This window comes from Oncorhynchus mykiss, chromosome 25 (assembly GCF_057628025.1).
Source record: "Oncorhynchus mykiss isolate SJ-2025 chromosome 25, ASM5762802v1, whole genome shotgun sequence".
Classification (NCBI taxonomy): domain Eukaryota; kingdom Metazoa; phylum Chordata; class Actinopteri; order Salmoniformes; family Salmonidae; genus Oncorhynchus; species Oncorhynchus mykiss.
Window position 1 is genome coordinate 70478352 of NC_143046.1, and position 12714 is coordinate 70491065.

Sequence of the window (12714 nt, forward strand, 5' to 3'; positions counted from 1 at the left end):
CAGCTCGAAAACAGCGGGTGAACTCCGGGTAGTGGTCCCGAGCCGAGTCTGGGTTGTTCCAGACAGCGTTGGCCCAGTCCAGGGCCCTACCCGACAAACAGGAGACGAGGAGGCTCACACTCTCCTCACCCGAGGGAGTCGGACGCACGGTAGCCAGGTAGAGCTCGAGCTGGAGCAAAAATCCCTGGCACCCAGCCGCCGATCCATCGTACTCCTTCGGGGGGGAGAGACGCAATGTGCTGGACCCAGACAACGACGTCGGTGGAGTGGGTGGCGTCGTCTGTGGGGGAGCTGGGGTAGACGTCGGTAGACCACTCCTCTCCCATCGCTCCATCCTCTCCATCATCTGGTCCATCGCTGAACCGATCCGATGGAGGACAGCTGTATGATGTTGTACACGCTCTTCCATAGTTGGGAGAGGGGTGGTCGCTGCTCCTGTTGACTCCATTCAGGTGGTGCGGGCTTCTGTTACGACTTCTATGAATGGTGAGTGGAGGAGTCAAGCGCAGAGAGCAGGTCATTCCGTACGTGGATCTTTTATTCCAACGACAGCGGAGACATGGACATGCAAAACACAAGGGCGCATGAAACAACCCGTCCAAAATACACAGGACTAAAACTGTCCGGAAAAATAGCGATCACACTAATACACCAACACCAAATAAAGTGCCCTTAAATAGCCAATAAACAAAACTAACTCAAAACAGGTGTACCCAATTAGACCCAATTAACAGAAACAAAAGGAAAGGGAATCGATGGCAGCTAATAGGCCGGCGACGACGACCGCCGAGCGCCGCCTGAACAGGAAGAGGCACCATCTTCGGCGGGATTCGTGACAGCTACTCTCTTGTCAAGTTTGACAATAATATGATGTGGTAACTATCTAGCTTGTTAATTGTTTACAAATAAATGAGTGAATGTGCTAAATTAGTAATAAATTAGTGAATGTACTAAAGCTAAACAGCTACCTAGCTAGGTAGTTGACTGCTGTGGATAGATAAAAATGACTCATTTTGAAAGTTGAATCATCTTATCCTTTTATCCTTTAAAAGTGTTTTTATACTATGATTTTGAACATTCACAGCAACTGGGAAAGGTCCATGGAATGCATTGTTGTCAATTTAGCGTGCTACATAACTTCTGAGTGATAGGAAGCACCACCACCAATCAGCCTTCACCACTGTACACATACCCTTCGTTACTATGACAACTAGTGTAGCCATGTAAGTAAATTACTGCTTTTTAAAATGTCTTTATTCATTATTTTCTCATTTTAAATTTGTATATTATTTATTTATTTATTTTTATTTTTGCAGAAAAAACAGTATACATACAAGGAGTATACAAACAGACAATGTTAACATATGCTAGGGGGTACAACAAATTACAGATTATACAAAGACCTTAAAAGACACACACATATTGATTGTTTTAACAGCTTTCTTATTAGAAGAATGTATAATGGTGTTAATGTACTGCTCGAATTCCTTATAGAAAACACGGAAGAGTGTTTTTTTGTGTGTGAATTTACATCTATGAAAATGACATTTTGCAATTAGCACAATTTGATTTACGAGGTAAAATTGTTTTTCTTTATCCTTATTATAGTTAAGGAAACCGAGCAGCACATTCTCCCTTAAAAAACAAAAGTCATCAAGAATATTTACAATGATAAAACTATGAATATCTTTCCATAATTTCTTTACATGTAGACAATGCCAAAATAAACGCCATACTGTTTCTGGATGCTCAACACAAAAAGTACAGTTAACGTTAATGTCTTTTTTGAGTTTCTTCAGGTAATAATCCGCAGGGTAATACTTATGGATCATTCTGAAAGAGAGCTCTATGAACTTGTTAACAAGCAGGTATTTGTGTGGTAAAAAGAGGGTGGTGTCATCTGCAAGCTGATTTATGATAATATCTGTCAGCAATAGAGATCCCTTTTATATTGTTGGATTTAACAAAACTTGTAAGAAGTTGGTTTGCAAGCAGGAAGAGGTAAGGCGAAATTGGGAAACCTTGCCTAATTTCTCATTTCAAATCAAATCTAGGAGAAGTGCCAAGCTTTAATTTTAATGGAACTGTTCCCATTCATATAAAGAGTTTTAATAGTACTACAAAATAATTAGCCAAAACCACGTTTCTCAAGGGAAAGAAATATAAACTCATGTTCCACTTTATCAAAGGCTTTATAAAAGTCTTAAGAAAACAATAAAACTATCTTCGGAGTCTAGATCAGAAAGTCAATAATGTCTTACACCAGTCGGATATTATTAGATATACACCACCTAACATAAGTTTGGGGTCACTTAGAAATGTCCTTGTTTTGAAAGAAAAGCTCATTTTTGTCCATTAAAATAACATTAAATTGATCAGAAATACAGTGTAAACATTGTTAATGTTGTAAAAGACTCTTGTAGCTGGAATCTGATTTTTTTGTTGTTGAAATGTTAAAGATCTGTCATTCTCATTGAAAGCAAGTCTAAGAAGCGATAGATCTGTTCTATGTTTGCTATTTCTATGCTTCCCATTCTTAAATTTAATGTTTGTGTCTTTTACTTTCGGTTTTGTAACCCAGCTTCAAACAGCTGAAAATGCAATATTTTTGGTTATTGAAAATATATTTCACAGATGGTTCAATGATGCTTGTTTTGTGACAAAAACTGAAATTAGGCAAACTATTAGAATTTTAGCAACCAGGAAATGGCAGAGCGATTTTTGCTTATTGCACCTTTAATTTGTGGATGTCCATCATCCATTGTCTATGATATGTTGCAAATTACAATTCGCATGATATGTTACGAATTGCAATTCCTACAATGTGTTACGAATTTGCAAAACGTATGATATGTTACCAATTCCTATTTGTTGTGGCTAACGTTAGCTAGGTGACTAACACTAACGTAAGCTAGGTGGCTAACGTTAAGTAGGCTAGGGGTTAGGGTTGGTTAAGGTTAGGGTTAGGAGTTAGGTTAAAGGGCTAAGGTTAGAGTTAGGTGTTAGTTAACATGTAGTTGTCTGAAGAGGTTACAGAAGACATAAATGCAAAAACTGTCCAACTTTTTCTGAATTCACTCAAATAACAGTACTAATGACAGTACTACAAGAAAAAATTAACAGGATATAGTACTACAAGGTCCTGAGTAAACTAAGTACAGGGGGTCCCTTATGTAAACTGGATCTCTTTCCTCCATTGGAAACACCTATAAAATTGTCCCATTTTATCTACTCCATACTGTCCTACTTTAGCTAGCTAAGGTTGGTAAAGTGGGACAACAAAAAATGACAATTACTAAATATAAACATAATATTGGCAACTGGTTTATGTGTTTTGATGCACCAGTACATAGTATGTACATTTACATCAAAATTTGGGACAGAGCATTATTTATGGCAGTTTTATAATCTTAAAATCAAAACAGAAAAAAAGCTATGTCACTGATCTTACTGTGAGCTTCCTGAAGTGATGTGGCTTTGAACATGGGGTTTCTCTGCAAAGGCTTAGTAACAATAGTTTTGATTTGTCAGATCAAAAAATAAATGGGTCAAAATTAAGCTGTCACTGTTTATAGGATGTCCCTCTCTTTTTTGAATTCATCCTAGAGGTTTGATTGATGTGTGGTTGTATTCAACTCCCCACTCTGAAATCCATAAAAAGGCTTAAAGCCCATCACATGTTCCACATCAAATTTAATTGAGATTACATGTACTGCACCACTAAAACTACTGTATGTAACTTACATTATCCTATGAGGCTCATATTTCCAATACCAGAATCATGGCAATGGAAAACACAATAAAACACTGAGTGTACAGTAGACTTTGAAATCCACTGCAACACAATAAAATGACTAATTCAAAAATATTGAATAAATCCCCTACATTAGGCTACAAATAAAAGTTTTTTTTTTCGAAAGAGTGTAATTCAATTATAATTGTCTGTTTGAACGATGCTGTGTGAATGGCGTTTCAAGGCTCTCTGCCTCACACTAGAAAACAGTTAGGCTATTCTGATTGAAATATTTGTAAACATTTTGCGCAAAGTTCATAATATTGGAGAGAAAAAAAATATTCTCCAAACTATCGATTTAAAATCACCGTCTACAATATTCCTATAGATTAAAATGATAGGTACCGGAATTAATGACTTTCAATTTCTACATTTGTTTTACTACGGATGGGACTTGGGGTAAAAAAACAACAACATAGAGGTGGTGTAATGTGTGCGGAAGTGAAATCAAAACTCCGTGCAAGCCACCTCGATCCTGTCATATTTAGTAGTCGTTAGTGATCTACGAGCCAAAAGTCGATAGATCTTCATCTAATTGTGAAATCATGGAATCCGACAAGGTACTACATATCGCTAACTTTAGCACACTGTTTGTGTGCATGGTGCTAAAGTTTCCGCAAATATTTGTTTTAATGCGCGCGAAATCGACAACGGGTGTCAGTCTCAACAGTCTTCTGCTGGAGCTAACCGGGTATGTTTTACAAAGCAGTGCATGGTTATATTATACTCCGTCCTAATACCTGCCTTTTTAGGTTCTATGAATGTGTAATTGGTTGTTGATTGATGTTTACATGGTGGTTTAATTGTAGACTAGAAATCTAATTATATGTGACGATAATACATAATTGCAACGCTTGCAGATACAGTGTAGCCGACAACATCATGCATAAATTAAGTTACATTGTATCGAGTAAACCCATGATATGCAATACACTTCCTGCGTTCTATGGTTGACTCATGTAGGATGAAAGTAAATAGACATTCAGAAAAATGACATCAAACCATACATTAAATCATGATGACTGTACAGACCATGTTGCTCTGAATTGAAATATCCTTGTTGCAGGGCAAGTATTTATCAGATTTGGTTCAGCATCAGATTAAAGATGGCCCAGGGAATTTGACCTCATCCACCCAGATGGCAGTCTGCCTATTTTGTGATTTTAAAAAATCAGTGTGTTTGCTTGTTCTAATGGACATGGAGAAGCTCTATCTTTGTGAGACAGTAAATATATAAATGTGAAGAATATCAGTTATCATCCTCCACAGCTCACTGGATCCTGACACTCTGCCAGAATTACACTGGCTCTCAGGCAAGGAAGGAGTGGTAGGCATACAGCATGGGTATTTGACCGTCTGCTTGCTACTTTACATGACTCATCATGGTTTGTTGACGTTGCAGTCCCCAATCTCTCCATTTAGCAACACATCATCCTTTCACTTCTCTCATATCCTGTTGGCTCGAAGCTCATTGCACCATATCACGATACACACCTAACTTTGTTATTGTTCAAAGAAGCATTCTCTAATTTGGATCCTGAAGCATTATCGTATGAAAATGCCCTTAAATACAGCGAATGGTTGGGTCAGGTGTGAATATTCCATCACCAGGTTGCTCCCTTGCAGATCCACGGCTTGCTTGTTCACTTTGTGTTTCCTGTTGTTCCCACACATAATAAAATTGTCCCATTTTATCTACTCCATGCTGTCCTACTTTAGCTAGCTAAGGTTGGTAAAGTGGGACAACAAAAAATGACAATTACTAAATATAAACATAATATTGGCGACTGGTTTATGTGTTTTGATGCACCAGTACATAGTATGTACATTTACATCAACATTTGGGACAGAGCATTATTTATGGCAGTTTTATAATCTTAAAATCAAAACAGAAAAAAAGCTATGTCACTGATCTTACTGTGAGCTTCCTGAAGTGATGTGGCTTTGAACATGGGGTTTCTCTGCAAAGGCTTAGTAACAATAGTTTTGATTTGTCAGATCAATTCTTAACTTCCATAAAGTTAATATCACATTTCTTTGTTTTAGGTTCATTGTGTTTGTCACCTACCAGATGTACTATGACTACCCACCCCCAACCTACTTGGAGTACCCCATCCTCATTGCTCAAGGTGGGCCATCATTCTACCCTTTGGTAAAAGTGAAAGTTCCTGTTCATTCATTTAATGAAATAGTCCTATTTCCCAGGTAACAATACTCTCCAGACAATAATCCAACCACATTTTTAGCTGCCAACTTATCTTGCATCCCTTCAGGGTTGTTGCTAACCACAAATGGTAAAAAATTAAGATAATCTATTGTGGTTGTAATTCCGGGTATTCGTTCCCCAAACCTACAGTGGGTGACAATGCACTAGCCTTGCATACCTGATCTCTGTATAAGTGTGTTACACAGTGAGTTACAGCTTGTTCTTTTAATCCTGTTGTGTGCCATTATTTGTCCCAGATGTCATCCTCCTCCTCTTGATTCTACATTACAATGGCAGCCTGAAGCAGAGTCTGATCTATGCAGTTGTGTATCCTTCTCTGCTCATGCAACAAAACAAAACACACACACACTCCTGATTTACATAATGCTAACATTTTGGAAATTGGTAGCAGATTCTTGACATGGCTTGATCAGGTTTGTGGGAGGCTGGCAACTACTCACTGTGCAGAAGTGGATAATTGATTTGGCCATGGTAAGTAGAAGACTGATGAGATGTGAAAAAGAGCAGTAGGTTATTCAGACAGTCAATGTCCACAATGTCAGAAAGCATATTGTATTATGAAGAACAGCTTGCAAAGGACTCTTATCAGAGTCACATTGATGAAATTGTTTCCACAGACCAATATAGATATAGCACCAGTCAATGATGAAGTAACATTGAAAGGTCCTTTGACATGATGCAAGTTATCTAAATCAATTGCTTACCTTTCCATCTCTCTCAGAGCCTGTGTACATTCATCAGTGCTGGCAGTAAATTTGCCCAGCTCCAATGCCTGTGGCAGTCCAAGGACTCAGGGCAGGTTAGCGCCCTCTCCTGGGGTATGGCTACCTACACATGTTTTGGTGAGTGAACCGTTCTAAACCACACACACACATAGGCCATAGCCCTTACAGATCTGTAAGGATATATGTATGAGCGATACAGCAGCAAATTGGAGCTATGACCAAGTGCCTGCCTAGGTGATCTCGCAACCACAGCGATGAAGATAGTCATGGAATGTAATAATGTGATTTATGTTAACTGTCTTGTTTCAGCAAGGATTTACACCACCAGTGTGACAACTGGAGACATGCAGGGTAAGTCAGTCCTGTCACTGCAATTATCAGGTGTTGGCTGGAGAATGAAAATGTCTGTTATTACATTTTTGCGCAGCAGCATGTGTTTCTAACACCTCTGTTTTGTCTTCCGCTGTCCACAGTTCTGGTGCGATTTATTGTCATGGCACTGCTGAATTCATGGGTGCTAGCTACAGTCTTGTACTACAGGAAAAGGGCTGGGGAAGTACAGAAGAAGCAGGATTAAGTCTCCTGTCACAAACAGTTATTACCTCCAATGTCTAAAACCGGACAATTTGTCTGCACTCCCTCTTCTTTCAGTGTTTAATTTCACCCAGACATGAAGCTGAGAACTGGACTGTGTGTGACAAATGGACAGGTGTCAACCCTTTTGGCAAACCAACCATTCTGATATCAAAATGGTTATTTTTTCTAAAATTTTTGGTACCATTCTTTTAAACATTCCATTTGGCTGTCTTCTCAGTTTGACAACAGTTCAAGTTAGTACAAAAGATTTAAAAAATGTGTTGAGTTAATATATTGGGTGTGTTAATCCTTTCTGTTGAGATGCAGATGTTTCTCAGGATAAAACATTAAACAGCTGTAATTTTCAATTTATTTTCTAAAGATTTTAATCAATAAACCATACCACCTTTGAAATAGTGGCCTTCTGTTATTAGCGAATATCAGAAAGCCTAATTGTTCTTCAGCATATCTATAAAACTATTTGACTAGTATATGCAGATATCACACAGGACAGTGGTGCATAACTTATTTTTGGTATAGAAAAGACAGCATACACATCAATGACCTAAACCAAAAGGCACATTTCTTTCTTTATTGTAGCAATATCAAACATGCATTCTGGATGAAGCGCCTTTAAATACAACGTGGACAAGGCAGTATAAATAATACAATGTGCACTGTATGTCATGTAAAATATTGTATATTAATGTATAAAACGTGCTTTTCAGAAGCTTGAATAAAGGAGAGCACACCATCACTCTCCACCTGAAATATGAGCCAGATGCACACCACGTGCTAAGAGGAATTCTTTACAAAAATATCAGAAACATTCAAAAAGCTTCCATTACAGGTTACTGTTCCATACTTTCAGCTTGTGAATGAATACATTTGTAGAGTCTTTTTCCATCTTTATTTAAACAAAGATAAGTAAACTTGATGTTCCCCTCTTCCATGGAGAAAAATAAAAATCTTACTACGGGTGGACTTCCAAAAGAAAGGCATGTAGGTAACAGCACACTGAAGAATGTAGGGGGGCCCTCCAAGTTGATTCTGAAGAATGTAGGGGGGCCCTCCAAGTTGATTTTGAATAGAAAATAAACAGCATAACTTCTAAGTCATAATACTCGTGCTTCATCTCTGGTTTGCTCAGATGTACATCCAAACGATGAAGGAGTCAAGCTATGGTATTAATGCTGCACTCCTTGCATTCAGCTGGTGCATTAAACATTTCCCTCTTATAAATTGTCATGCTGCATGGTGTAAGTACATTAAGGCAATGCCAGGGTGAAGTGCTATTAGGTAAGTGTTAGCATCTGAACTTCAACTCTATCCACCTACCAGTTTACAGTATAGTTGTCCTTGTGGGCGTAGTGTTCTGCACTAGATACTTACGATGGCTTGTAATCGTGAACTGAATTATATAAAGAATTGTCTTTGCCACGAACATTCAGGTTGGCAGATCACCTCAAACGTCATCTCTTGATCTCTGCTTTTTCCAATGTGGATTTCTTAAGTGTTGTCAAGGTAAGTCCCTCAGCCCTCTGCTCTCACATGCCGTTTAGCTTAATTGAGGCTGCTGTTCTGTGTTGAGTGAAAATCTGGATACAAAGTCCAAAGCCAAACCCCTTCCCATGGCCTCGACATCCCCTTGCCTCACCCCCTCCTTAAGGAACCTGGAGAGAAGTTGCTCTTCATATGCACACAGACAACAAGTAGTTGTGTTGGCACATTGTTCTTGGGAGACTAGCAGTTGAAGTAACTGGCAAAAAAGACAAGGCGGAAGTGGAATAGATAGAAGTCTTCTGGAAGAGTGAAGTGCAATCAAAGTTGTGCATGGAGGAAATGCCAAGTGGAACATTGTTTGTTATCAGTCTTGATTGCGTGTTAGGAGGAAACACCCACCACCTCGAACCAGCACCACATTCCCAAGTAAGGTTAACTGGAGAAAGAGAAAACAGAGGGGAAAAGTATTAGTTTCTCTAAAACCAACCCACAGCTCAGTGACATTGCCTGCATCACCACACATACAACCCATAGTCACACAACTTTGCAGAATGGATCGTTTTATTGCAAAACGTCAGTCATCGTAAATAAACATACAAACCATCATATTATAACACTCTTCTACATTAAAAAGACTAGTCAATCTGAAACACACAGAGAAGATGTAAGTCATGATGTCTCAATGGCCACTTTTGGAGTCTTCTCGTTGCATCCTGGGGGCGTCGGCTCTAGGGGGACTGAGGTCAAAGGGAAAAGGTCACACAGGGTTCAGTAGGAGGCTGATATAAGAAAAGGGATATCCAGAAAGGAAAGCGTTTTAAGGGTCCAATCACAGGAATCAGATCCAGTAGTGTGGTAGGGTTCCTGGAAACCTAAAAGTGTTTGTAATATTTCCTGACATTCAACTATGAAGACGAGAACACATGCACATTTCATTTCTTAAATTCAGGTACACAAACACCAGGCAATAGATTAGAGAAATATAATAGAATATCCGAGTTCTATTCCAATACAACCAAACTCACTGCACAACATGCCTTTCTGTGGATTTACCTAGGCTTTTACCCTATCTGCTCATCAGAAATCAAAAGCATCATCATCGATATCATCTAACTCCCAATGCCAGTCCTGTAGGCCAAAGTCGAGCAATCTGAAAGAGGAAAGTGGTGTTGAGCATGGCAACTAACCACAGAGCACTAGTCACATCCTTCTCACATAAGTATTTAAAAGGTGTAAGGTTACCCCCTTTTTCCGTCCACCAGAGCCCAAGCTTTACGGTTTATGTCTGGCCTTTGCTTTTACCTGTTCTTGCTGGGGGGCAGCTGTCTGCTGGGCCGCCTCATGGACTGGCTGGGCTGGACCTTCATGGAGACACGGGGCGAGGAGCGGGCAAAGTGCTCAGGGGCCGGCGGCTTCTTTGTGATCTTCTTGACCAGTCGTCCCACCCACTCTTGCTGCTCCTCCTGCGACACAGCCAGCAGCAGCAAGTTCTTGGCCATGGACACATCATAGTTCACTGCAGGGGGACAAAAGGGTTTATATTGTGTTTAAGACAAAGAACTGTGCAAACAAACTTACAAAACAGCGCTGCACACCTCAACCCCCATATATGCCCCTGACAATGTATTTTTATATGATTATACAGTACCTTCAGAAAGTATTGATACCCCTTGACTTATTCCACATTTTGTTGTGTTACAGCCCGAATTAAATAGTTCTCACCCATCTCCACACACACACACACAACCCCATAATGACAAAGTGAAAACATGTTTTTAAAAATGTCTGCAAATTTTTTCTAAATAAAATACAGAAAGCTCATTTACATAAGTATTCACAACCCTTTGCTATGACATTCCAAATTGAGCTCAGGTGCATCCAATTTCCTTGATCATCCTTGAGATGTCACTGCAACTTGAATAAAGTCCACCTGTGGCCAATTCAATTGTTTTGAGAAACACCTGTCTAAAAAGGGCCTACAGTTGACAATGCATGTCAGAGCAGTAACTATACCATGAAGTCCAAGGAACTGTCCATAGATCTCCGAGATAGAATTGTGATAAAGTGTAAATCTTGGGAAGGGTATAAAACTATTTGTAGAGTGTTGAAAGTTTCCAAGAGCACAGTGGTCTCCATCATTGGTAAATTGAAAAAATATGGAACTACCCAAACTCTGCCTATTGCTGGCCGTCCGACGAAACTGAGGAACTAGGTAAGAAGGACCTTTGTCAAAAACCCAATGACCACTGTGAGAGAACTACAGAGTTCCTTGGCTGAGATGGGAGATACTGCCAGAAGGATAACGGTCTCTTCACCAATATGGGATTTATGGGACAGTGGCCAAAATGAAGCCACTACTGAGAAAAAGGCACATGACAGCACGGTTGGAGTTAGCAAAAAGGCATGTGAAAGACAGACCATAAGAGATTCTGACGGACAGACGGATAATGAGACGCCTGAATGCAAAGCGCTATGTCTGGAGAAAAACAGGCACAGCTCATCATCCGTCTAACACCATCCCTACTTTGAAGCATGGTGGTGGCAGCATCATGCTATGGGGATGCTTTTCAGCGGCAGGAAGACAGGTAAGGATCAATGGGGAACAACAAATGGAGCCAAATACAGGCAAATCCTTGATGAGTGCAAACAAACCTAGACTGGGAAGAAGATTTCACGTTCCAACATGACAATGACCCCAAGCATACAGGCAAAGCAACACTGGAATGGCTTCAGAACAAGAATGTGAAATTCCTTGAGTGACCCAGACAAAGCCCAGACTTGAATCCCATTGAAAATATGTGGAAAGACCTAAGTTAGCTGGGGAACGGCAGTGAACAGCAATCTTAACAGAGCTTGCCAGGAAGAATGGGAGAAAATCCACAACTCCAGATGCTTCTACAAAGTATTGACTCAGGGGTGTGTATACTTATGTAAATGAGATATTTCTGCATTTCATTTTCAATACATTAGCAAAATATTATAAAAACATGTTTTCATTTTGTCATTATGGGGTAGTGTGTGTAGATGGGTGAGATTAAAAAATACAATTTTGAATTCAGGCTAACAAAACGTAGAATAAGTCTGAATACTTTCTGAAGGCACTGTATGTTAACTTGCTCTGCAATACGTAACGACACCACCCTCACGCCCCACCCCTACCTTTGCAGGGTGCGATGATCTCTTCCTTCTTGTCCATGTGGTCCTTGTGACACTTGATGTGGCAGCGCCTGCACTCCAGGGCAGGAGGAGGCTTAAACATGTGCCACAGGGGCTTGGTGCACGCCTCACAGTTGGTAGGGAAGTGGTAGAGTGTAGGGATGAACTCATGGCCCTTGTGGCAGATGTAGCTGGACTTCTCTCCACTTGCCAGCTCCACTGGGAACTCAGGCTCCTTCTTACACTCTCCCTCGTTGGCATACAGAATCTGAGGAGAGAAGGAAGAGGCCATCACGGTCGATGTCAATCATTACCATCAACAGTATGAACTAGCCCCATCACATGAATCGTTAAATAAATGCATGAACAAAGAGCCATAAGAAGCAAGGGACCTGGAATATCCTGGGGATCTCTTTGGCGTCAGCACGGTAAACATCTGTTTGAGTGACAGGTCGCACATGGAAGAGTTTACTGAAAAGGGAATAGAACAAAACGTCAAGGTACATTTTTTTTTGACTACAGTTATCTGCATTAGCATGATCATTTAAATGTAAATAAAAGGAGCAGGTAGATAGTCATTACTCACTCGATATCCAGCACCATGTAGGGGTTGGATAGCTCTTTGTCCTGTTCGCTGTTATAGAACAGAATCTTCTTGCTGCTCACAACCACATACTAAAGAGAGACAAGAAAACATTTAACTGTAGAACATCAACAATATAAAACAATGTTTG

General features: G+C 39.9%; 2 protein-coding genes across 4 annotated transcripts in view; one reads left to right on the top strand and one right to left on the bottom strand.

Annotated features, from left to right (window-relative positions):
* The first annotated feature begins 4173 nt into the window (after positions 1 to 4173).
* On the top strand, positions 4174 to 7735 carry slc66a3 (solute carrier family 66 member 3). Of its 2 annotated transcripts, none has more exons than XM_021585080.3 (7): positions 4174 to 4484; positions 5840 to 5922; positions 6257 to 6326; positions 6434 to 6491; positions 6742 to 6862; positions 7055 to 7096; positions 7219 to 7735. In XM_021585080.3, the coding sequence occupies exons 1-7, from the start codon at positions 4339 to 4341 to the stop codon at positions 7320 to 7322; spliced, it is 624 nt and encodes a 207-aa protein (XP_021440755.2). In that variant the 5' UTR covers positions 4174 to 4338; the 3' UTR covers positions 7323 to 7735. The 2 variants fall into 2 exon arrangements, with proteins under 2 accessions (XP_021440755.2, XP_090077116.1); XM_090220990.1 differs by having other exon boundaries at positions 4206 to 4353.
* Positions 7736 to 7882: 147 nt separating this feature from the next.
* The window catches only part of LOC110505685 (rho-associated protein kinase 2), a 53129-nt gene continuing 48297 nt past the window's right edge, over positions 7883 to 12714 (bottom strand). The window contains exons 18-22 of one of the 2 annotated variants that reach the window (XM_021585072.3): positions 12567 to 12655; positions 12373 to 12451; positions 11984 to 12248; positions 10127 to 10340; positions 7883 to 9260 (exon numbers count right to left, since the gene is read on the bottom strand). In XM_021585072.3, the coding sequence (XP_021440747.3) occupies positions 9257 to 9260; positions 10127 to 10340; positions 11984 to 12248; positions 12373 to 12451; positions 12567 to 12655 (651 nt within the window). In that variant the 3' untranslated portion in view covers positions 7883 to 9256. Of the gene's footprint in view, positions 9562 to 10126; positions 10341 to 11983; positions 12249 to 12372; positions 12452 to 12566; positions 12656 to 12714 lie in introns of both variants that reach the window. The other variant, XM_021585071.3, reaches the window with a different exon arrangement.

Excerpts from the sequence above, each read along its gene's own strand:
- slc66a3 (XM_021585080.3), top strand. The coding sequence starts at position 4,339 with ATGGAATCCGACAAGGTACTACATATCGCTAACTTTAGCACACTGTTT. Across the intron at positions 6,492-6,741 it reads GGATAATTGATTTGGCCATG|AGCCTGTGTACATTCATCAG; the intron begins GTAAGTAGAAGA and ends CATCTCTCTCAG. Across the intron at positions 7,097-7,218 it reads GACAACTGGAGACATGCAGG|TTCTGGTGCGATTTATTGTC; the intron begins GTAAGTCAGTCC and ends CGCTGTCCACAG.